General features: G+C 37.2%; 2 protein-coding genes across 6 annotated transcripts in view; one reads left to right on the forward strand and one right to left on the reverse strand.

Annotated features, from left to right (window-relative positions):
- LOC138060025 (coiled-coil domain-containing protein 154-like) overlaps positions 1-16,698 on the reverse strand; it is a 32,721-nt gene extending 16,023 nt beyond the window's left edge. Inside the window, exons 1-7 of one of the 4 annotated variants that reach the window (XM_068905703.1) lie at positions 16,462-16,698; positions 10,656-11,283; positions 8,216-8,298; positions 7,574-7,669; positions 6,681-6,906; positions 5,308-5,436; positions 1,088-1,212 (exon numbers count right to left, since the gene is read on the reverse strand). In XM_068905703.1, coding sequence (XP_068761804.1) covers positions 1,088-1,212; positions 5,308-5,436; positions 6,681-6,906; positions 7,574-7,669; positions 8,216-8,298; positions 10,656-11,283; positions 16,462-16,526 — 1,352 coding nt within the window. In that variant the 5' untranslated portion in view covers positions 16,527-16,698. Of the gene's footprint in view, positions 1-1,087; positions 1,213-5,307; positions 5,437-6,680; positions 6,907-7,573; positions 7,670-8,215; positions 8,299-10,655; positions 11,284-12,396; positions 12,527-16,461 lie in introns of those variants that run through there. The other 3 variants (XM_068905704.1, XM_068905705.1, XM_068905706.1) reach the window with 3 other exon arrangements.
- Positions 16,699-22,185: 5,487 nt separating this feature from the next.
- Positions 22,186-22,500, forward strand: part of LOC138060037 (spermatogenesis-associated protein 20-like) — a 25,309-nt gene continuing 24,994 nt past the window's right edge. Inside the window, exon 1 of one of the 2 annotated variants that reach the window (XM_068905716.1) lies at positions 22,186-22,436. In XM_068905716.1, coding sequence (XP_068761817.1) covers positions 22,198-22,436 — 239 coding nt within the window. In that variant the 5' untranslated portion in view covers positions 22,186-22,197. The remainder of the gene's footprint in view (positions 22,437-22,500) is intronic. The other variant, XM_068905717.1, reaches the window with a different exon arrangement.

Below are 22,500 nucleotides of genomic sequence, written 5' to 3' on the forward strand. Positions count from 1 at the left end.
AGTGGGGACATGGAACTACTGAATCTTTGTCTCTGCCGTCGTGTGCTTGTGATTGCGTTATGGTTCGTTTCCACTTGACACGAATCTCTTGTGCTCGTGTTTACGCTTGCACTTGTGCTTGCGTAGCTAGTGAAAACCAGGCTTACTGAAGGTATCACACTATTTTGACTGTTATCTTGTTGATAATACTTTGATTAAAAACAATTATGGAATACTTGTGTTATTTAACAATTATTCTACAAGGGCGCGCTGGATATGAAGTGATAGATAACTTACGAGGCGCGTAGCGCCGAGCTTGATATAATCACTTCATATCCAGCAAGCCCGAGTAACATAATTGTTTTATTAAAAACTCCAGGATCAACAACTCTTCCGCGTCGACTAAAGCATCGATTTCTGCCTCGGTCAATTTTGGTCCAAAACGGCTTTTGTCGGCCATTTTTTCTCAGAGCTGCAAAAATGTTTTCAACTCGCATTAATGGTGACGCGTTCCTTGACCATATTAGGTAGAGCAGGTATATGAACTGATAGCCTGTGTCCGGCGAGCCAATGAAAATGCTGGAAATCTGATATCCGTAGGTCAGTTTTTAATAAAAATGCAACATCAGTTTAGTGGGATATCAGTAGCCCTTCTTGGTGGATAGCCTAACAGTGTGACTTCCCAGCGTGTACAGAACGAGGTGCCGGACGGTCACCCATCCAGGTATTAACACCGTCCAAAAGGACTTGACTTCCCTTCAGCAATCCGTAAAACTATCACATGTGACCGAGGCCATGTTTGCCAGTCCAAGATGGCGTCCAAACGCTGAAATCGTCTAGCATCGTGATCGATACCCGAGGGCCATCCCGCGGGACTGACACGATTAACATGCGTTCTCCTTCGTCGAACGCAAAAATGAAAGAAAGAAAAGGTAACATCGGAGTGAGTGTCAGTGAGTGGATGAGTGAGTGAGCGAGTGAGTGAGCGAGTGAGCGAGTGAGCGAGTGAGCGAGTGAGCGAGTGAGCGAGTGAGCGAGTGAGCGAGTCAGTCAGTCAGTAGGTCTGTGAGGAGGTGAGGGAGTGAGTGAGTCAGTCAAATAAATGTACCGTGACGTAATCTCAGCATGTAAGACTTGTTCTATTCCTTTTCTTCCTTCCTCCATTTGCCTCTCCAGTAATGAGATAGACTCATTCAAACGTACAAGACTCTGATCAACCCTTGCCTGTGCCATCTGAAAGAGAAACCAACATTGCATACCATATATGGACTAGAAGAAAAATAAAAAGAATTAAGTAGAAGGGAAAGAAGAGTAACTGGCAAATTTTGGCTGCGTCCTAGAAATCGCCACTTTAAATTGGCTTAATTTTAGCATTAATTTTACAGCGGAAAAAGTCGATTTTTTCATACAAATATTGAAACTCGGGCTTTAATTTTGTACATTGCCCCCAAAATTTTCAAAAAGTAAAAAGAACCAAAAACAATTCTAAAATAATTCCAAAAAATTAAATAAATCAAACAGAATTTAAAAAAATCAAAAAGTTGCAACAAATCGTTTTGAAAACTTCCCGTGGGCAGGGGAGATGGCAAGCTAGTGAAGCAAGTGAGCCTGTGACTGAGCGAACTGAAGTCACAAAAGACAAATATATATGAATATATCATTTATTAGCGGCGGCAGTGGAAGTTACACTCAAAGTAGTTTTTCAAGATATTATACAAAGAATTCACACTTGTAATTATCATGCTAATTTAAAGCTTTCGGTTTAATTTTGAATTACTATTGTCATAGTCTTAATTATTGCTATTATTATTGTAATTTTTCTAGTATTTATATTTCACTGGAATTTATTGTTCATTTCACACTGAAGATGGAAGAGGCAACTGCCGAAACATGTCTGTAAAGCTCAGGAGTTTTTTATTATTACATCATTGTTATCATAATTTATTCTTATTGTTCTGTTGTATTTGCTTGTAACTGAAAAGCCCATATTGGGAGTTTCAAATAAAGTATGTATGTACATATGTATGTAAGTAAGACATTGAAAACACATTAAAATACAATAATGAAAATTGTGTGGCTATTTTCTCCGAAAATCAGAAAAAAAGTGCCTCAGAAATTTTTAAAAACTAAAATAAACCAGCGAAATTTATATGTAAAGGTTTAAACTCTGAGAGTTTGGAGGAGATATTATTTTTCTCAATTGACTTATTTTTACCCATGAATTAAATTTATCTGGATAACCTTTCAGTTTTACAAACGCTTTATTTTTATTCTTTTTTAAAATTACTTTCTCGATAATTCTATATATTTCCCGATTTGTTTTTTGCATTTTTTTTTATAAAAGCTACCTGATATTTTTCGACCATCAAGTCAACTAATTTACAAGTAATGGGTTTTGTGGGTTGTATTTTATTAACAACAAATATTTCTTCTGTCCAATTAGGTGTGTAACCTTTATCAAACGTTTTTCGTTTGTATTTTAATATTCTCACCTTATTTTGTGCCTTTTTTTCTTTTGGATTAATAGATCCCATTTAAAACAAGGATTATAGTTATTTCTCATATTTATTACTGCTTTTTTATCTGCAATAAATTTTGGTAAAGGTGTAAGTATTTTCCACCTTTAAAAGGATTTATTTTGTGTGTGTACTTTTAATTCCAACATTTTATCAATTCCAAGATTGCTTGAATTAGCTGTTAATTGAGCAAATTTGAAATCAAACCCAGCTACTAAAATTTGTTCCAAAAATATGTATTCATATGTTCCTATAAACATTTAGTTTTCGCTTTTGTGTTTAAGTAATATTCAAAGTCTCTATAAACATATCTTTCATCATTTCCAATTTCAACCTTTTGAAAATTTATTTTCATACTTACCACAATTTTTAGGTTTCAGTGTTTTCTTACAAAATCAGTCAATTTATTTTCAATTTGTGAATCAAAATCATAAATATTAACGTTTTCTGTTTTAATATTTGAAAGATCACATTCAACCTCTTTTGTATATCCTTTCAATGCTGGATTTTCCTATAATTTCTATTTATTTTTCTTCATTTTTTTTTCTTTTCAATTAATTTGATACCAGCAATTTGACTATTTTACGTAAATTTTCATTTAATTCTTCTTTTTGCATTTCTTTTTCCATATTGTTGCCATTCCTCTTCATCTTTTTTTCTTGTTTCCTCATTTCTGTTTCTTGTTTTTTATTTTTTATTTTTGGATTTCAGGAATTTTTTTCTGATTTTTATATTTATTTTTCTAATTTTCCAATTTTTCTTCCCAATGCCAATTTTTTACCCATAAAACGCCAGCCCTGTGTTTAACCAAATTGAATGGTTAATTAACAAAATTTTCTACAAGTTGTGGAAAAATCTGTGAGCACTCTTTTTTCTGATTTTTAAAGAAAATAACCACGCAATTTTCATTATTGTATTTTAATGGCTTTTTAATGTTATTTTTAATGTCTTACTTCTACCGCCACCGCTAATGATATTCTGATATATATATTCAAAATTTTTTAAAAAGATTTTCTACAATATTTTTGATTTCCTTTTTGATTTTTTTAATTTCCTTTTACTTCTTTGGATTTCAAATATGTTTTTTCAATTTTATTTTTATTTTTTATTTCTGTTTTGAATTTCTTTTGAATGTTTTTGTTTTTTTTTTTTACTTGTTAAAAATTTTGGGGGCAAGTTCCCCCAATGGGCCACATCATTTTCAGTGCTTCTAGTCACACGTGCCACTGGCACCGAATATTCAATATGTTGAATAATTTTAGGCACGAGTCTACATTTCTTCCAAGTATGTGCGAGTGAAAAGCTATCGCCTTACCATCTTACACCAAGACAAATGAGTAGTGTTGGAGATAAGACAAATGATCCTTGTCCATACGACGTAAGATGTCCTAAATTTAAAAATGAAGAGTTATGTGACAAATCTTTCCAAGAAATGGCTTTGTCCATGGCTTTCTATTGGCAGCTCTAAAACATCTTTGTCTTCGTCACGGTTAGAGAAGTAAAAGTAAATTTTCTTCTTCATCTGATCAGCTGGAGTCTAAGCTTGAGTATTGTTCTTCGCCCACTGTATCAGCCATGCTTCACATTGATACGCATGTGTCTTGGTGTAAGCCTAAGGTAATAACTTTTTACATGCGCACACTAGGAGGAAATGTTCAATCATGCCGAAAATTATTCAACATGTTGAACATTCAATTTGCCAATGGCATGCGTCACGAAAAGCGCTGAAAACGCCGCCACACACCAGCAGGTACAAAACACAGGTCACAGGTCATTGTTTTACCAATACAGAAAGAATCCTAAACATTCATTAAAGCTAACCTTACGCCTAATGTTAAGATTGGTAAATGGTTAGGGTTGGTTCTGTTTTGGTAAAACAATGACCTGTGACCTGTGTTTTGTACCTGCACATTGCACACTGGGGGAACTAATGCTTATGCCAACAGTAAAGCTGATAGCTCTAGTGTGTGCCGGGCTTATTAAAAGTGACGTGCAAAGGACAGGACATGAAAAACAATGATTATTTCAGAGAGGGCTTTTTTTCAACAATAATTTTTTAATCCAGGCCTATATTCTTGCTGCATGCACAAAGGCTTTCTTTATGTGTGTCCAAAGACTGAGAAGAATGGTCTATGCAAAATGTGGGCAGATTACAGCAATAAAATCATTGTTATTACTATTATCATCATCATCATCATCATCATTATTACTATTATTATTATTATTATTATTATTATTATTATTATTATTATTATTACTTAGAATGTGTAATTAAATTAAGTAGAATGATTTTTAAGGACAAGCACTGCTGTGAGCTGTTTCTTTCCAAAAGGTTTCAGCATGAGAACTGTTTGTCAAGACACCAGTTAAAGTAGTAAACCACGATTTGGAAGGACAGCCACTTTAACTTATGTTTCAGTGGTGTTGCACATGAGGATGTGATAAGAGAAAACATCATGGATGAAGAACAGAATAAAGCTGGTAGTGTTTACCAACTTTACCAATGGCCTTTTAGCCACCGAAAACAGACTTATTTCCGACAGTTGTTTCTCTCCCCCAAAATATTTGTCAGGGGAGGGAAACGACCGCCGGAAATACAACTGGGTTTGCAGGCCATTGGGCTTTCAAAACCTAACAAACTATCACGGCAAGCAAACATGCTAGGAGTGAGACAAAACGATATTGGACTACAGAGTGTCATCTATTGCTAAACCTGAGAATAGAGACAACAAAATATCAACCCAAGGGAAGTTAAAAGCCTTTAAATACCTGTTACCGAAGGATGGCAAAAAAAAACAGCTCCAGAATTTACCTTTTCTGACTGTCTGATGGAATGTGCTTCCTCATCAACATAAGCTTTGAGCGACTGCCAACGTTTTTCCATTTCCTCTCTTACTGATCTCTCAAATACCAGTCTTGCTGCTTGCTCCTCTCGCAACCTCTGAAAGGAAACGAAAGGAACTTTATTTAAGTGTTTAGTCTTCTAGCACTGGAGTACTAATTGGGGGCACTGTAAACTGAAATCAACAAATTAATGCAAATCAAATCAAATGTTGGTGTTTGGGGACAGGGGAAAACGGGAGTACAGCAGAGCAGAGTAGAGAAGCAACAAACAAACTTATGTTATTTGAAATATTCAAATAACACAGGGAATGAGACTATGATAAAAATACTGAGAAACTCTTGGTCTGACTTGACAGTACATGTAACTTTGGAGGACACAGAGACTGATGTGAATTGATATCAATATTCATTGAATGAACAGATATATGAAAACACCTCAAGCCCAGTCAGCCCTGGGGATGTACCCTGAAGGAGTGAGAATTATGGAAAAATAAAAAAGTACTCATTTTTTACTGTCTGATAAACTCTAGAGCAAACGTAAGGCTTACGAATTATAATGCATTGCCGATAACTTGACAGTAATTCTGTAGAATGCAGTACAATGAGCTAAGATGAGAGCTACAATCACATTTTACTGGTACACAGTAGTATGCAAGCAAATGGGCAACAACAGCAATAACATGAATGTCTCACTGCAGATACTGTATCCAAATAAGTTATTCCCACACAGTTTGAAGAGTTTTTTGTGTCCTTTCAGAAAAGAAATGACTGAACTTATTTACTGTAGAATACTCTGAATAATTCACACCTGGAAAGTTCGACTAGCAAAAAAATTATATTGTATCATGGTTTTTCGTGTGTTACGTACAAAAGTGTTGTCATGGATTGAATACCAGTCAAAACAACCTTATCAGCAGTCAATCACACTGATATGTTCTTTGAGATCGGCAGCATGACCTCCAACAAGAACCCCTGAAAGTACTTCAAATAAGTTTATAGAGGATTCATGTTCAAGACAACATACAATTGAGTTGAAGAATCTCCATTGCCAGTAATTCAACTATGCTATCTTGTATTAGTATAAATTAGTACTAAAACAGTGGATAGCAATGAACGTGCGTGCTGATCGGCTACTCAAACTCCAGATATCCTTTGCTATTCACCTCCAGGCAATTCGCACGCAATTTGCACCCAAAAATATTGCAATCTTTGCAGTAATAACTGAGTTAAAATCATCTTTTTGTGCTGTATTATCTCACTGTTTTAGTATATACTAAAACAACCATTCACCACTAACCATCTTCACTTCGGTGAATAGTTGCTAAATGGTACTATTCTTACCTTCTCTAACAAGACAAATTTAGCTTGAGCATCCTCTCTGAGTCGAATCTCTTTCTGTAACATCTTTTTGTTTTGCTCTTCATTAATTTCTGCCAGTTTACTGGAAATCATATTTCTTTCATTTTCCAGAAGGTTTTCTCTCTCCTTGGAGTTCATGGTAGTTGCATACATTTCTTCCTCCCTCTTGAGGTTACTTTCCTGTACAACTGCTTTCAACTGCTCAAGACTACCAGAAGAAAATTAATATTAATCCAGCTGACAAGTCAGACCTGGTCCAGTTTTGTCTCACTTTCATTTGACGACCTCTTGCTCTCTCACTCTGTCAGGTTTAACAAGCAATTAAAATTAACCCTTTCACTCCCAAGAGTGCCACTTATAGATTTTACTCTGTCTAACGCCAGACGATTTTACTCGTCAATGGGGAACCCCACGGGGGTGAAAGGGTTAAAAGTCCCCTCAAAGCCTTGCCATCTAAGAGGATCTCCTTAATACTTGTAATTTGAACACTGTGATAAACTTAATTTAACACAATTTTTGTCAGCTCCTTTATCTTGTATGTTGTTTGCAATTAATTAGGTTCAATGTATTTTACTGTTCTTTATTGGGTCAAGTCCTCATATAGGCCTTGCTACTACCTGACCAGCAAATTGTTGGTGAATCTATGAAAAGTTGCATGATATCAAAATTACAGCCCTAGTGAGGCCAAAATGTCTTAAAAGTCAGAGTTACTGACAGAGGTTGGGATTGTAAAAGTGTTGAAAAAAGGGCAAACCCATTACACAAAATTCCTTTTGCTAATGGACTGACCTGATATACACCTCTTACGCATAGTGTATGAGCCAACTAAATCGACAATTAATTGAGGCTAGGATTGGATATATTTGTCAACTAACTTGAGTTGGTTTTGCTGGTTTGCAATCCTCCTCTCGTTCTCCTCTGTTTCAATACGTCTTCTGAGTTCTAAAGTTATCTCTTTCATATCAGCTAATCTGCAAACAAAAAAAGAGTTCTTTAAACTTCACCAAAAACAACTCATTAATAATTCATGAGCAAAATAGCCTATAATATAGATCAGATCACTCAAAAAATGTAAAATGCATGCACTTTAAAAACTGATAATTAAACATTCCTTAGTAGAATTCTTTATACAGACTAATAAGGGTTAGCTTGTTTTTCTTTCATCATAATAAACCTCTTTCATAATGGTGGCCAAGTAAAATATTCTTTTGTTTTAATGCTAATAAGCCTTTCTAGCCTAGAATTTTTGTTTCAAAATAAGGGCAATAGGTCTAATTAACATATCTACAAAAGAATGCAAACATGGTCACCATTTATGAAAGTGGTCCATGTTCTCCTTTCAAAACTTGAACATTTGTTCGGACTCCAGTCAGACACGCTTTTTATGGAATGTGTCTAGGTCTAGTTGGCTTTGTCTAGTGGGTTTAAAACCCAATAAAACACTCCTGCTCTTTTATTAACAGGAAGTAAACAATAATTTATTGGTTTGTACAATAAGCCTGAAAGCCCATTTCTACCTGGCCTCAATGGCATTCTTGAACTGAAAAGTGCTGGCTTCTTTTGAGTCTTGATCATCACGATGCTTATTTAAGGAAGACAACTGAAACATGAAATCAATATAATAACAACTATTGAAAAAGGGCTTACCTTCTTAGCTGGACGGTGCAACTTAATGAAAGCACTATGCTAAGGGTAAAAAAGTATCCTTCAAATGGATTTCATCATGTTACCCTTATTTTCTTTATACCTAAGTGCATAGTGCTTGTATTTTGTGCTTTTCATTTCTAGGAATTTTACCATTATTTCAAGACCAAAAACAAAACTATTATTTTCCATTGCACTCTAAATATATGCGACATAATGGCAGTGATGAGTTCATTTCAAAGGGCACCTAAACTGTCATGCTTTCTGCCAAACCAAGCAATTACTTTTTGAATAATGATGGCTAACACCTCAAGAGACCTTGCTTAATATATATATATATATTATATACACTGGATCACTGTTTTGAGTAAATTACTACCACTAGCCCATTAAACCTTGACTGGAAGAGTCTGCAAGTAATTGTCTCCTTGCTTTTCTTGCATCACTTTTTAACAGAGCAAACAATTCTATGACTTCTGATAATCATGTTGAAGTTGCTCACATGTTTTGGAGTGGCGCTTTTCAAAGAAAAACCAAGCAAAGAAGAACATTCCTGTTGGGACCACCATTGAAATAATGTCTACTTACAAAATTTTTGGGGTGCATATTAGTGAAGACCTAACCTGGAATATGGATATTAATTATATATTTAAGAAGGCTAAAAAGTGACTTGATGCTATCAGACTCCTGAAAAAACCAGGAGTAGAAATCTATGACCCTGTTCAGATCTACTGACTGTTCATTTATAAGATCAGTCTTGGAATATGCCTCGCCAGTATGGTCTGAGACTTACCAGACTATAGTCTAGCCTCTGCTATACAATCTATACAAAAGAAGGCCTTAAAGATTACTCTCCCTAATCTTAGGGCCGATTTACATGGTACGACTTTGTCGCATGCGACAAGGGCTTACGACAGGCCCACGACATGATTTACGATTGTTGTGTACGTCAGAAAAAATGTCGTAGCATTTTAAAACATGTTTTAAAAACGCTGCGACAATCGTAAGTCATGTCGTAGGCCTGTCGTGAGCTTGTCGCATGCGACAAAATCGTATCGTGTAAATCGGCCCTTAGTTATCTTCAGTTGACGCTCTCAATTCAACTGGTCTGGAGTGCCTGTCTGTTTGCAGGGAGCAGGCCTGCATTAAATTTGTCAACAAGCCAATGGGAATGATTCCACTATTTATCAATAAAGGGCAAAATTACTGAGCGCTGATTGGCTGAGACAGAGGGCATTTTGTCTTAATCGAGGGCATTTTTGGTAATCAAGAGTAATTTTGCCCTTTATTGATAAACAAGTAATCCCATGAGTCCTCGTACTATTAAGGATTAATTGCACTTGTGTTTTGTAAATTTTCCAAATTGCCCTCGTCGCTTTGCGACTCGGGCAATTTTGGAAAATTTCCAAAACACTCGTGCAATTAATCCTTAATAGTACTCGGCCTTATGTGATTACCTATACTAATTAGCAATTGTGCTTAATAATAACCAGGTGATCTGGTGACGTAACTCGGAGGACTGGGGAGAAAAATTTTAACGCCGTATCCCACAACCGTGCGTGGGCTTATTTTTGAATTCAACATGGCAGAAGCGAGGTGAGATCTCCTCGGGTCTACTTGAATGTTCATTCAGTAACAGGAAATGTGGTAGACACGGAATGATCTGTTGAGTTTTGGCGATGGAAATACTGCAGGGAGTTTGGAAATAACACCTAAGGCTGTGCACGGTTGTGGGATACGGCGTTAAAATTTTTCTTCCCAGTCCTCCAAATTACGTCACCAGATCACCTGGAAGGTAGAGGTGTATCTGATGATGGTTACCACTTATTATATAATAAGACCTAGGATTGCAAACTAAGGCACTGAAACCTCAAGTCACAACCAAAAGTTTTGCGATATTTTGTTACAATGTTGCATAGCTTGGCCTATTTACCTTCAAGTTGATGAACAACTGTAATACAGTTTACACTGCAATAGTTGGAATTAAACATATCAATCTATCTATATCTTGGGGCATCCGCTCTATAGGTGGAGAAATTTGTAAAACTTGAGCAAACAGTAACTCACAGATTTTCACAAGGCTCAGGTTTATAATGTTAACTCTTTACAGCTCCTACTTAGGATCAGGCCAACACTCTTGTAGGTTCCAAGTTTTACCAATAAATCTATGTTCTTGTCAACTAGGTGTGAGCTGAAATACATGCATGTTTCACAGAAAGGCAAGAATACACAAGTTTATTTGGGATGACTCTATCCAAGAATTTTGTAATTATGCTACAAGACAAATGTAAGTATGTAACCATCTGCACTTACAGCTGTGCCAGTATCACTCTCAATCTTCTTTATTCTCTGCCTAATTTCCTGTACCACAGTCCCAAACTGAACCACTTGTACTTCATGTTTACTTTTCATTGTTCTGACATCATCTGTCAAAGCTCTCATATTTTTTTGAAGCTGCTCATAGTTTTCCCTTGTGTCCTCTAAATCATCTTTCAAACGCTCAACATGAACTGTTATCTGCTCTCGTCTGCTCAACAACTGCTGTTGATTTCCTATTAGAGCTTGTTCCACTTGTTTGGTGTGGTTAACTAAGGACCCTACAGTATTGTGTTCAGATTCAATTTTTTCTTCAGCACGTGCCATACGCATCATCATTTGAGTGTATAAATTATTCCCTGCTTGAATTTTTTCTGCAAGTATAAGTCTTTCTTCTCTTTCCTCTCTCAAAGTGTCTTCGTTGCGTCGTATACTCCCTTTAAGCTCTCCCTGTAATCGGACAAGTTCCTCTAAAAGTGCTTTATTTGACTGTTCACCTAAATTTACTCTTCCCTCAAGATGTCTTATACGCCCTCCCTCTTGGATTGGGCTGTTTCGGCGGCCCACCTTCTCTGAAGAACCAGCTATCGCTGGTAATGGATAGCCTTGTGGTCCTCCTGTTGCCCTGTTGAGAAAATATTCCAATAATTTTTTTTTAATTAACATAGTTCAAAATTTTATTGTTAACTGATATGATACACATGTTCAGATTGGCATAAGTCATTTTGCTTTGTTTTGATTTTTCTCGATATTTGGACCAAACTTTATTTTTGACTGCAGAACTAACTGCTTAAGCTGCATTCTTAACTATGATGAAAAGTACTCATGATATGCAATGTTGGGCTTTTTATTTTCCAAAACAGAAGATATACGCTCAAAGGTGCAGTAGAATAAGTTTGGAGAGAATGGCTATTGTAGAAATCATATCATTAACAAAAGTTTCTGCCATACATTTCTTGTAATTTCAAAGGCACAAAATTACAGAGAATGTATGGAGACAAAAAAAAACAATATTTAGGAATTCCAAAGAACAGATACAAAGTCTAGTTCATCTCAGTTGTGAACATGAACTTATTTGTTTGGTTTATGAAGGCGAAAGTCTATAAAGTAGAGTCATGTACAGTATATTTTCCTTTGAATTTCCCGCCATGTTGCCCTGATTACCCATGATGCAATCAAGCGCGCGAACTTGTCTATTAATCCATAATTTTACTTGACCTCTTGCGATTACCTAATATCCTACATCTAAGTAGGAAATTTTGTTTTCATTTTTGTCCATTTTGTATTCATGAGTCGAGTGGTGTTTTTCAGTATTCTGTCTGAAATGGCACTGCAACCGCCTGGTTTCATACCAGTTTCACAACCATGATTTATGGCCTATTTTCCAGTCAGTATTTAATATGTAATACCGACCATAATTATAAATGTTAGTATTCTGTAACAAAAACCTTTTAACTGTAATCTATAGCGCCCAGACAATATAAGGACGACATTGTAGTTCTAAAGACTTTTGATCTGTGGAAATGTTTAATAAGCTGAAGTCGATTCAGATCAATAAATTAGATCCAATTCAACATGAGCATAAATATAACAATATAACAGGTGAAAAAAAAAACAAACACAAAAGAAAAGTGTAAACCTAAGTAAAATTGGAGGAGTATAACTTTGGGACACTCAATGAAATAAATCGAGCCTCTTTCAAGTCCGAAGCTAGGGGTCCCTTTCAAAACAAACCAACCTTACGTCCATCTTGAAAGCTTTGCCTAGCACGGTTAAGACATAAATTCACTCATGAATCGCGATGCAAGGAACATTAAAGGCTCATTCGCATAAAACCCAACTAATCGTCCGCCATGTTTGTTTGCAATGAAAGGGGGGTAGTGATTGGCTCTTTTGCCTAGGTTGCCGTCGATACGCAAATTTGTTTGGCGCAATGTTTGGCGCTCATTTCAGGGAAATTCTCTTTGGGTTCCAATTTAAATGAATTTTTCCGCGCTGCTTGTTTACAGCCTGTCACCACTTTAAAAAAAACAACAACAACAGAAATACCAGAACTTGTCAATTAAGCCTGTCATGAAACAAAAGAGAGTTTGACCGCAGAGAACCTGAAGAACTGACTGACTGAATCGTGTGTTTCCCCATATAACAAATTTCATCAATAGTCTTCGCCGTAAATTGCGCAGCTGCAGGTGTCGGTAATTCACAATTTGCCATCAATTATTCAGTGCCAAAGACACTAAGAATAAAATTAAAGGCAATGAATGAAGGGACAAAGTCAGTTCCAGCTGATTTTTGTAAATGCACTGTACATCTTAGAAAATGGTTATCCATCGCACAACTCTTTTGTCCATAAAATCTTTGGGTCGTTGAACAAGCCACACCGTGAGCAGGTCATTCGCAACTCGGAGTTACCAGTGTCCTGGCATAAAAACAAAGAGTTTTCAGGGCTTTTCAGGCGCTGCAGTTTTCGCATGTCAGCGCCATTTGCGTTATGAATTAGATCTAAAATGTTTGATCAGTTTTCTCCAGTTCAAATCGAGGGACTGCGAATTCCTTTTTCGGAGAACACGCAAAATAAAAGCAAGATCAAGAGCTCTGAAGCTTTATCAGCAGTAACTTTAGGTGTTAATTTGGATTAATTTGTGAAACACGTCTTTTAACGCTGACAATGGTAATGGTCGACAATAACAATGACAACAATAACGGATAATCATAATGATAATAATAATTTATTAAGATCTCCTTTGTTGACTTCTTAGAACATCCTTAAAAAACAAGATGCGAGAGTCATTCATAATTCATGAACCTAACAGCCTATGAAAACACCGATAAAAGTAATGTGCATGAGCTTTATACACCCTTTTAATTAAGTCTAATATATGCCGTTTTCCACAAATGACGTCGAACTCTTGCTTTCAAATTTTATTTAGAAATGCACAAATTAAAGGCCTAGAACTTTTCCGATTTCTTTTCTTGTTTGAAGCCTTTGTAAATTTCTGAATAAATTTTAAAAGCTTGAGTTTGACTTCATTAGCGGAAAACGGCATATATTAGACTTATTAAAAGGGTGTATATAATCCTGACGAAACACTCCTCGTTGCGTTAGTATTCTTTACATAAAGAATACTAATAAGGCATAGCTTGTTTCATTGTTCTGAGTCCAGAGGGACACGTTTTTTGTGGAATGTTTCCCTCGAGGTCGTTCAAAAAAACTCTTAGCACGTGTTTTATCGGGACTAAAAACACTCGGCTACTCTTCGTGTTTTTAAACCCCGATAAAACACTGCTGCTCGTTTATTAAACATAACTTCAAATGAAGTTCCCGAGTCAGAATTTTTTTTTAGTATAGATTTTTAGTGAGCCTTGAAAGCACGAAGATTGCCAACATATCTCAATTGATACTTGTCAACAAGATTGTCAACAACTGCTGATACTTGCAGGTGATACGACCCGCCACAGAAATTTTCCACCGAATGTTTGCGAGCAAAGGGAAGGAAAAAGTTTCTAGTTCCTCGTAGCGTTGTCTAGCGTTGTAAAAAATTCGATTTTTTAACAACGCTTCAATGTTCTGAATTTCAGAGAAACCAAAATATGTAAAACCCAGAAAGGAAGTTTTGTTTAGCGGCTATGCGATCCTGCCAGATCAAAACATAGACACCTCCTATATTGGAACTGCGACCTATAAATTAAGTCAAAACAAAATAATAATGCAAGACTAGCTTGTACGGTTGTGAGGATATATGTATTTTTTACTTTTCACAAGATTTCATCAGGCACGGCCTAACTTCTTCAGGGAGGTAAATGATTTTTTTAAGTGACTGCAAGTTGGAGAAGCAAATAGAAAATTTTCAAAGAAACCGCATATACCCAGTTTTGTCTTTGGTTTCAACTGGTTTTGGAACCGCCTTTGGGATGTAACTCAAGGCCTTGGCGTAGTTGAAACCTTTTGTTTTAATTTTTCTGTAGGCTTGGTCCAATCATTGTTAGTGAATAGTGCTCGAAATCATGTGTAAAACGAAGGCCAGTTCGGCCGTAACTCGGGTTTCTTCAGTACAGCTATACTAAAAGATTCGCAGTTATTGGAAGATCGATGTTTAATTCTTTAATATAAGTTTGATGCGTTGTGGTGATGTTGCTATACTCAATTCAAGGTTTTGAATTATATATAGCTATGGTACTATAAATCACTTCATTTCATTGAAGGGCCTGCTAAGTGAAGAACTGCACCTTCGTTTGAATGATAAGGGGAGGTACTTTAGTTCTTACATTCATTTTTTAGTTATGAAGGAAGACTGCTCTCCTAATTAACTTGAAGATCTATATTCAGGTGGTGATGAAGTACTCTACGTACTCATTGATAGCTGATCTTGATAGTGGTATATGCTTTGTGTTTGGAGAGGATAACACAAAATTCAGTTTCGTTTGTTTCGATTTTATGAGATTTTTCAGCGACCAAGACCTTCCCCTCAGCTTTGGAATATAAATAGGAAATTATAGTTGATCTAGAGTCCTATGAAACAATGAATCATTGCTATATATTGAAGACTAGGCGATCCGGACGTTGTAAGTATGGGTGGAGAATATATAGGAGTAGGATAGGACCGAAAACACTAAATTAGAAAACTGTTCGATGATGACAATTTATCATTAACTTTGGCATGTTTGCATAACGTCCGTCAAATCAGTAGAGATGCGTCACACTGATGATAAGACGCAATTTCTTTTACAAACCTTGGATCGATCGAATCCGAATTGAATGTCCTAACAACATCTTAAACCGTTAAATGAATAACACTACTGAGTAAAAATAATCGTGATAGAATAGAAGCCGAAAAGCGTGCAAACGAAAAATACACAGAGATAAATTAGACCCAAAACTTGGGCGCCTGTCATCAAGGCGAAAGTGAAACTCAGAAAGCCCAGAATTGCTGATACAAACTAAGATTTTTTTAATGCCGGAATGGAACCGACAATGGATCACTCGTTAATTCAGCGTGCGATTCAGATCGGAGCTTTCAAAAAATCATCGAAGGTTATCAAAGAAAATCCCGGAAGATGAAGCTAGAAAATACTGAAATTGGAATTTTCGAGAAGAGTAATATCAAACTGATATTCCTCGATTCCCTTTTATAACTTTCCGGCCAAACCCTGGCCCTAATTAATGGAGTCAAAAATCCTGCTCAGCAAACTATATATCGCTATCATAACAAATAAGAATAAGATACATTTTAAAATGCTGCAGCAATCGTTACCACGTCGATATCGACATGTAAAGATCGCTTCACACCAGTTTAAATTTTATTTCGAACCCAAGTTCATTCGTTTTTTTACTTTTTTTTTCCAATAAAGAAGTTAGGGGCAGATTAAAATAACGCCGGCTTCACAACTTGATCGAAGTCTCCTTGTTTTGTCTTCCAGCATATTTCAGGAATCCTTAGTACATATGGAAATTTTATTATTCAACATGGTAAAAGAAACAGTATTTTTTTTGCGTTAGGTGGTTTCAAGTGCAATAAATTCTTTTTTCTGTGAGGTCAATTACCGGTGGATTTCTTTTAACTCTTTAGAATTTATGACTTGAAGAAAAAGTCTTCATTTCTCTGTTATTTATACTGTAAATTGTACGATTGACATTGGTCACCTGAGGCTCAGTCATATGCGGTAATTTGAATTATATATTTTAAAGTCGCGATCATCACGAATATTACGATTCTACAAAGCATCTAAAATTTAAATTTCTTGTTTTAATAGCGATACAGTCTTTTTTTCTCCGAAAATAGAGCTGAAACTAACAAAAAAGTACCTTTTGCGTCCGTTGGATATTGATGGAGGCTGTACTGGTCCTCTATTCCAAGGAGGATTTGCCATACCGCGAAGGATTCATTCGCTTAAATTTCTTGAAAAGACAAAAGAACCACTGGGAAAAATTTTAACTTTTCAGCTCGTCATGTTTTGTGAAATTGAATCCTTTTCGTAGATACACGACAAAGGCTCTGCATTATATTTTTGGCCTACGTAAATTACAGGTGCTTTCGATTGTGCAAGTTGCCATGGCAACGACTGTCATTTTTTTGGTCGAATTTTAATTGAAAGGAACTCCACTTTTACGATTTTTTCCTGTAATACATAGTGAATGATTTTTATTTTCAATCTCGTCAAAGGTCACAGTGCTTAATCATTTAAATTTGAAATAAAGCACTTGTTATTGAAAATTTGTTCGTGGTGTTTGTGTACGTAGGCTTTCGACATTTTAATTATTAGTAAGGTCTGTCAGATGCCAGTTTAGCGGTTAGGGCTGCTTGTAAGGATCTGTTAAGTTTTAGGTATCGAAACATTGATAAAAGGGTCTTAAGAACATTTTACAGTTTCAAATGTATGCCAAAGTCAGCCTAAACTAACCAGATATTTTCAGGGCTGGAAAAGATCGAATGGGAGATAAAAGCTTAACCGGTGTGAAAATTAAGAGGAATGATAATTAAGGGATTGATCGATGAAGACAAAATGCAAACAGAAGCTAAACTGAACCATTAACAACAAGATTAATCTCACATATCGAAACTGAATATTGTTAACATAATTTTATTGTGAATACGTCTGTTCAGTTCGCAAAGAACAACATGTTGGAAAGTCCATGTTGTGCTGCTGAGGAAATGAAGAGCTAATTCTTTATATAAGGGCTGTAATTTTCACTTTAAGGAAGAAAAGGTAGCGTAATTATCTTTGCGATATGTGAAAGGTAGTCAAGTGAAAGGTAATATTCATGCGTATGAAAAGCAAAACACCTCGCAATCTTTCCAGGGACTTTTTAAATATAACATTGCAACCGAAAACCAAAATATCGTGAAATCTTTTGTCATGTCAATATTAACTAAAAATTATCAAAATGGCAATTGTATCACTGTAGCTACAATTTTTCTGATGTGAACATTATACATTATTTTAGATGTACTCGAAGAGATGACTTTTACAATATGTGCTAACTAGTAAGGATAAGATCTCGTCGTGGAAGAAACCGGCTTCTTCAGAAAAAATTCAGGTAACCACCTTGTTGAGGGAAACGACTGAGTGCGTCGAGAGAATTTGGAAGTCTTCATGTAAACAAAGATCTTGAAAGAAAGATAACTATATCTAGCACTAATTAATGAAGAAATCGGCCCAGCACTGCATGAGAGTACCTCATAGATCCTTTCCTTAAAATCCAGCGCATGACCTGGGCTACTTACCTCTTATTTATTTATTTATTTATTTATTTATTTAGAGTAAAAAACGAAACATGCTCTAATTGAAAGGAACTTCCTAGCTACCATGTAACTGAAACCTTCGTTCGGCGAGAGAATTCAAGGCGCTGGTTAGGCGTTCAGCTGCATTCTTCACTTTTCCACTATCTACACTAAGCTTAACCTTCCTTTGTGCATGAAAAACAAAGTAAATTTGATTTTAGTTTGCCTCCCTTCTAGAAGCTTCTCCTTCCACGTGAAGAGAAGCGACCACATAAACTGACGAACAAACCTTGAAACATGTCCACACTTTGCTCTGCTACTTTATAGTTCTCAATGCATTTACTTCCGTCCAGTAACAAGTCCCACCTTATTGTTGACGAGCATTTCCGAGTTGCTGTTTGTCTCGGTTTCGAAGTGAGTCTTGGTGCTCAACTATTGTAAGGGAAATGAGTTTAATTTGCATAAGAATACGCAACTAATTTCCATTTGAATGGTTGTGCACCAGGACTTCTTTGAAACTGAGGCATGCAGCAACTCGGAAATGGGCTATTAGTTCTTCTTTACATAGAACGATTTTTAATTGAATGTCGAAAGTAGTTAGCGAATTGCTTTGTTTTTGCATTACTTCACTCAGTCATTGGTTCAAAGTTCTCGCGCCACTTTTTCAACCAATCGGAAGTGAAACCAAAACCAATCGTGGCTCGCGCGTGCACATTTTGCCGCGCTTTAGTGTCAGTTACGTGAATTACTTCGAGTTTTGATTGATTTAATGGACCGTCTCTGTCCTTTTTGATTAGCCAAAGTAATTACTTTGGTTTCGGTTTTACGACACTCGATTGAAACTCGCTCTATGAATGAAACTAATTTTCACAACTAAAACTTCGCACTTAGACTCGCTTTGAAGAGGAGGCAGACATGAACTCGGAAATGGCCTATTAAATCGCACTTGCGGAGCTATTTGTCCACTCCTGTTAACGTCTGCATCTAGCTGCGTTACAGTACTCTTGCAATCTGCAACATTTCATTGATGGAAAATAATCCATTCAGCCAGGTGATCTGGTGACGTAATTTGGAGGACTGGGAAGAAAAATTTTAACGTCGTATCCCAAAACCGCGCGCGGCCTTAGGTGTTGTTCCCAAATTTCCCGCAGTATTTTCATGGCCAAAACTCAACAGATCATTCCGTGTCTCTTACATTTCCTGTTACTGAATGAACATTCAAGTAGAACCGGCGAGATCTAACCTTGCCTCTGCAATGTTGAATTCGAAAATAACATTCAAGGCCGCGCGCGGTTGTGGGATTACAGTGTTAACATATTTCTCCCCAGTCCTTCGAATTACGTCACCAGATTACCTGGATACTGAGGACCTACAACAATTTTGACGGGTGAGTGAGTGAGTGAGTGAGTGAGTGAGTGAGTGAGTAAAACAGGAAACAGTAAAATGTTTATTGCGCCTTACTCTCCAAAGGGAGGTATCGGTCTCGTTACAATAAAGGTGATGATATCTACTAGAATAACTAATTAACTAAAAGATCATACAATTACTTGTAATACAATTGGTATAAGATTATTATTTTTAATTATTTTGCAGTTAGGATGTCTTTTCTCTTCTGAAACATTAAATATGTGTATTTACCTACTATCTTTGAAGTGGTTTCGTTTTCTAGGGTAAGTAAATGCCGCATCTTATCCTCATCATGAGTGAGTGAGTGAGTGAGTGAGTGAGTGAGTGAGTGAGTGAGTGAGTAAGTATCATTATTTACCCTGGGATTTATAGAGTAGTTAGTCGCTAATATCTCCGAGCACTGAACAGAATGACTCAGTTAAGAATCCCAACTGGCCGGAGGCAAACCAGTTGGCTATTTACAAGTGCAGCTAGGAAATTGAAGTACCTGCATGGAAAAAATTCAACGGGTGATCAGAACGTGTCTTCAACCAGGGATCCGAATGCTCCTATTCCTTTGCAGCAGTCAAACCTACCTTCCGATTACTAGTTCGGAATCTGTACCATTGGGCTAAAATAATAAGAATTTGGTTTTATCAACGGAGTTGATAATGTAAATTGGCCACCGTACAGAGATTCTAAAAGCTGACGTTTCGAGCGTTAGCCCTTCGTCAGAGCGAATAGAGGGATTATGGGTTACGTGTAGTTTTATAGTAGAGTAGGAGCTACGCTATTGGTGATAACATGGCAACGTGAAAAATAGGAATATATTAGTTAAATGAAAAGCGTTCGTTAATACCGTGAGGATTAAGGGTGCCGATTTGAAAGATGAATTTTTGTTCCAGATTCTTGCGGCTTTCCGTCGTACCTAGGTGTAGGGAAAGGCCGCAGATAGCCATGTGTTTTTTGGAGTGGTTAGGCAGATTAAAATGGCGAGCGACTGGCTTAGATGCATCCTTGTCATTCTTCTCAACATCGCGAAGGTGTTCACGGAATCGGTCACCTAGTCGTCTACCTGTCTCACCAATGTATAATTTATTGCATAACGTACAGGTTATGCAATAAATGACACATAACCCTAACCCTAACCCTAAACCCTAACCCTAACCCTAAACCTAAACCTAAGAGTTTCGTGGGAACTACTAGGTCATTTTACTCACCAGACTTAACTGATTAGAGTGTAATGTGAAGTGCTAAGTTTCTACCCATATGAACCATGTGAGCGTTAGCCCTACTGATGGAAATGGGCCCACACAAGGACAGAGAAAAACTCTGACCCAGGGTGGAAATTGGACCCACGACCTTCGGATTAGATCACCGCCTCTCTACCGACTGAGCTACATGGTCAGACGGGAGCAGGCCGTGGGAACTGAAGATGTTAATGTCAGGGCAATGAACATGTACAAGTACAAGGAAGGATTACGTTTTTGCAAACGTTGGTCGTGTAGCACTTATATTTGAACAGATTTAACTGATTAGAGTGTAATGTGAAGTGCTAGTTTTCAACCCTATATGAACCATGTGAGCGTTAGCTCTACTGATGGCAATGGGCCCACACAAGGACAGAGAAAAACTCTGACCAGGGTGGGAATTGAACCCACGACCTACGGGTTAGATCACCGCCACTCTACCGGACGGGAGCAGGCCGTGAGAAATGAAGATGTTAATGTCACGGCAATGAAGATGTACAAGTACAAGGAAGGATTACGTTTTTGCAAACGTTCATATATCATATATCATATATAATATCATATCTTTATTTACCCTCGGATTTTTAGAGTAGCTTGGTGTAGCTAATATCTCCGAGCATTTACCCTCCCAACCATGATACACCACAGAATACAGACCACAAGTCAACACCGGGAACTACATGCCCTACTGTTTGCGACAAGTGTGCGATTACGATTATGTTTTACGATTATGAACATTGAAGGGTTGTGAGACGGGACCTCCGGCTTATCGTCCTTATCCGAGAAGACTAGAGAGTTAACCATTTGCAGATGTAATTACAAAGGCAGCACTTTCTCCTCAGTGTTGGTCTGGCCGGAGTGAACTCACGACCTCCTGCGTGACAGCCCGGTGCTCAACCAACTGATCATGAGCCACCGGTGCGCGGTCTAAACGGTGCGCGTGTAGCACTTATATTTTAACAGACTTAACTGATTAGAGTGTAATGTGAAGTGCTGATTAGGTCACTTTACTAGGCCACTTTACCGATCTGTTTTATTAAACAGATCGCATCCCCGTTTTGGGGATAGAGTGGAGACCCATTTTAATGCTCGCGCGTCTTTTCAGATGACGCCAGAATACGGTAAGGACAAACTGAAGCTTACTAAAAAGGAAAGTAGGCAGTCACGAAATTTACGAGTCTTTCCAGTGTCTTTCACGAGAAAAAGACCATTGAAAATGAAAACTGAAATTTACACCTAATTCAACATATTGTATGACTAAACGTAACAGCTTGACTAGAGTGAGCATTAAGTATTTGAAGGGTTGAGCTTTGACCTCGAGATGTTTTTTTTAGGAAATGGTACGCTCGAGATGTAACTGAGGCGCCCTCTTTCATAGCCTTGCCTCAATTAATAGGAAGCTTACGCAGGGACAACGACGCCGCCAACTAGAACGTCGTTTAAAAATATTATTTCCCGTTATTGTAATAATTTTGTTATAACCCTAAGTCGTTCGAAATGGAAAGTGTATAACAGCATTGCAGGAATAAAATTGGGATTAACAGTGTGGTCATTGTGAAAGTCAGGGATAGTTCTCATTGGTGGCTAGGCCCCGCTCTAGACCAAGACCCCGTTGGTCCATTTAGTCAGCGGTCACGCTGCGGCTATACTTAGTCCTCCTCGGTCACGCTCCAGGAAACCTCGATGTTTTCCATAAAAAATTTGTCTCTCCTTTTTTCCGGGTTAGCTTTCTCGGGAAACAAAGTCAATACAGGAAGGACAACTTCCTTCTCGATTGCTTTACGACTCATCTCATTGTGTCTCGGTCGCAAGATGGCATCATCTGGTGTTGATGGAGAAGGAGAGAAACCTAAACATACGAATCGCCTGAAGGATTCCATGTCTCCGTACTTACTACAACACAAGCACAACCCGGTAGATTGGTAAGGAATCGATATCGTACTCAATAGCTGGTATATGTTATCAGTTTTTGGAGGATTGGGTGCT

Source organism: Montipora capricornis, chromosome 8 (genome assembly GCF_036669925.1).
Source record: "Montipora capricornis isolate CH-2021 chromosome 8, ASM3666992v2, whole genome shotgun sequence".
NCBI lineage: Eukaryota > Metazoa > Cnidaria > Anthozoa > Scleractinia > Acroporidae > Montipora > Montipora capricornis.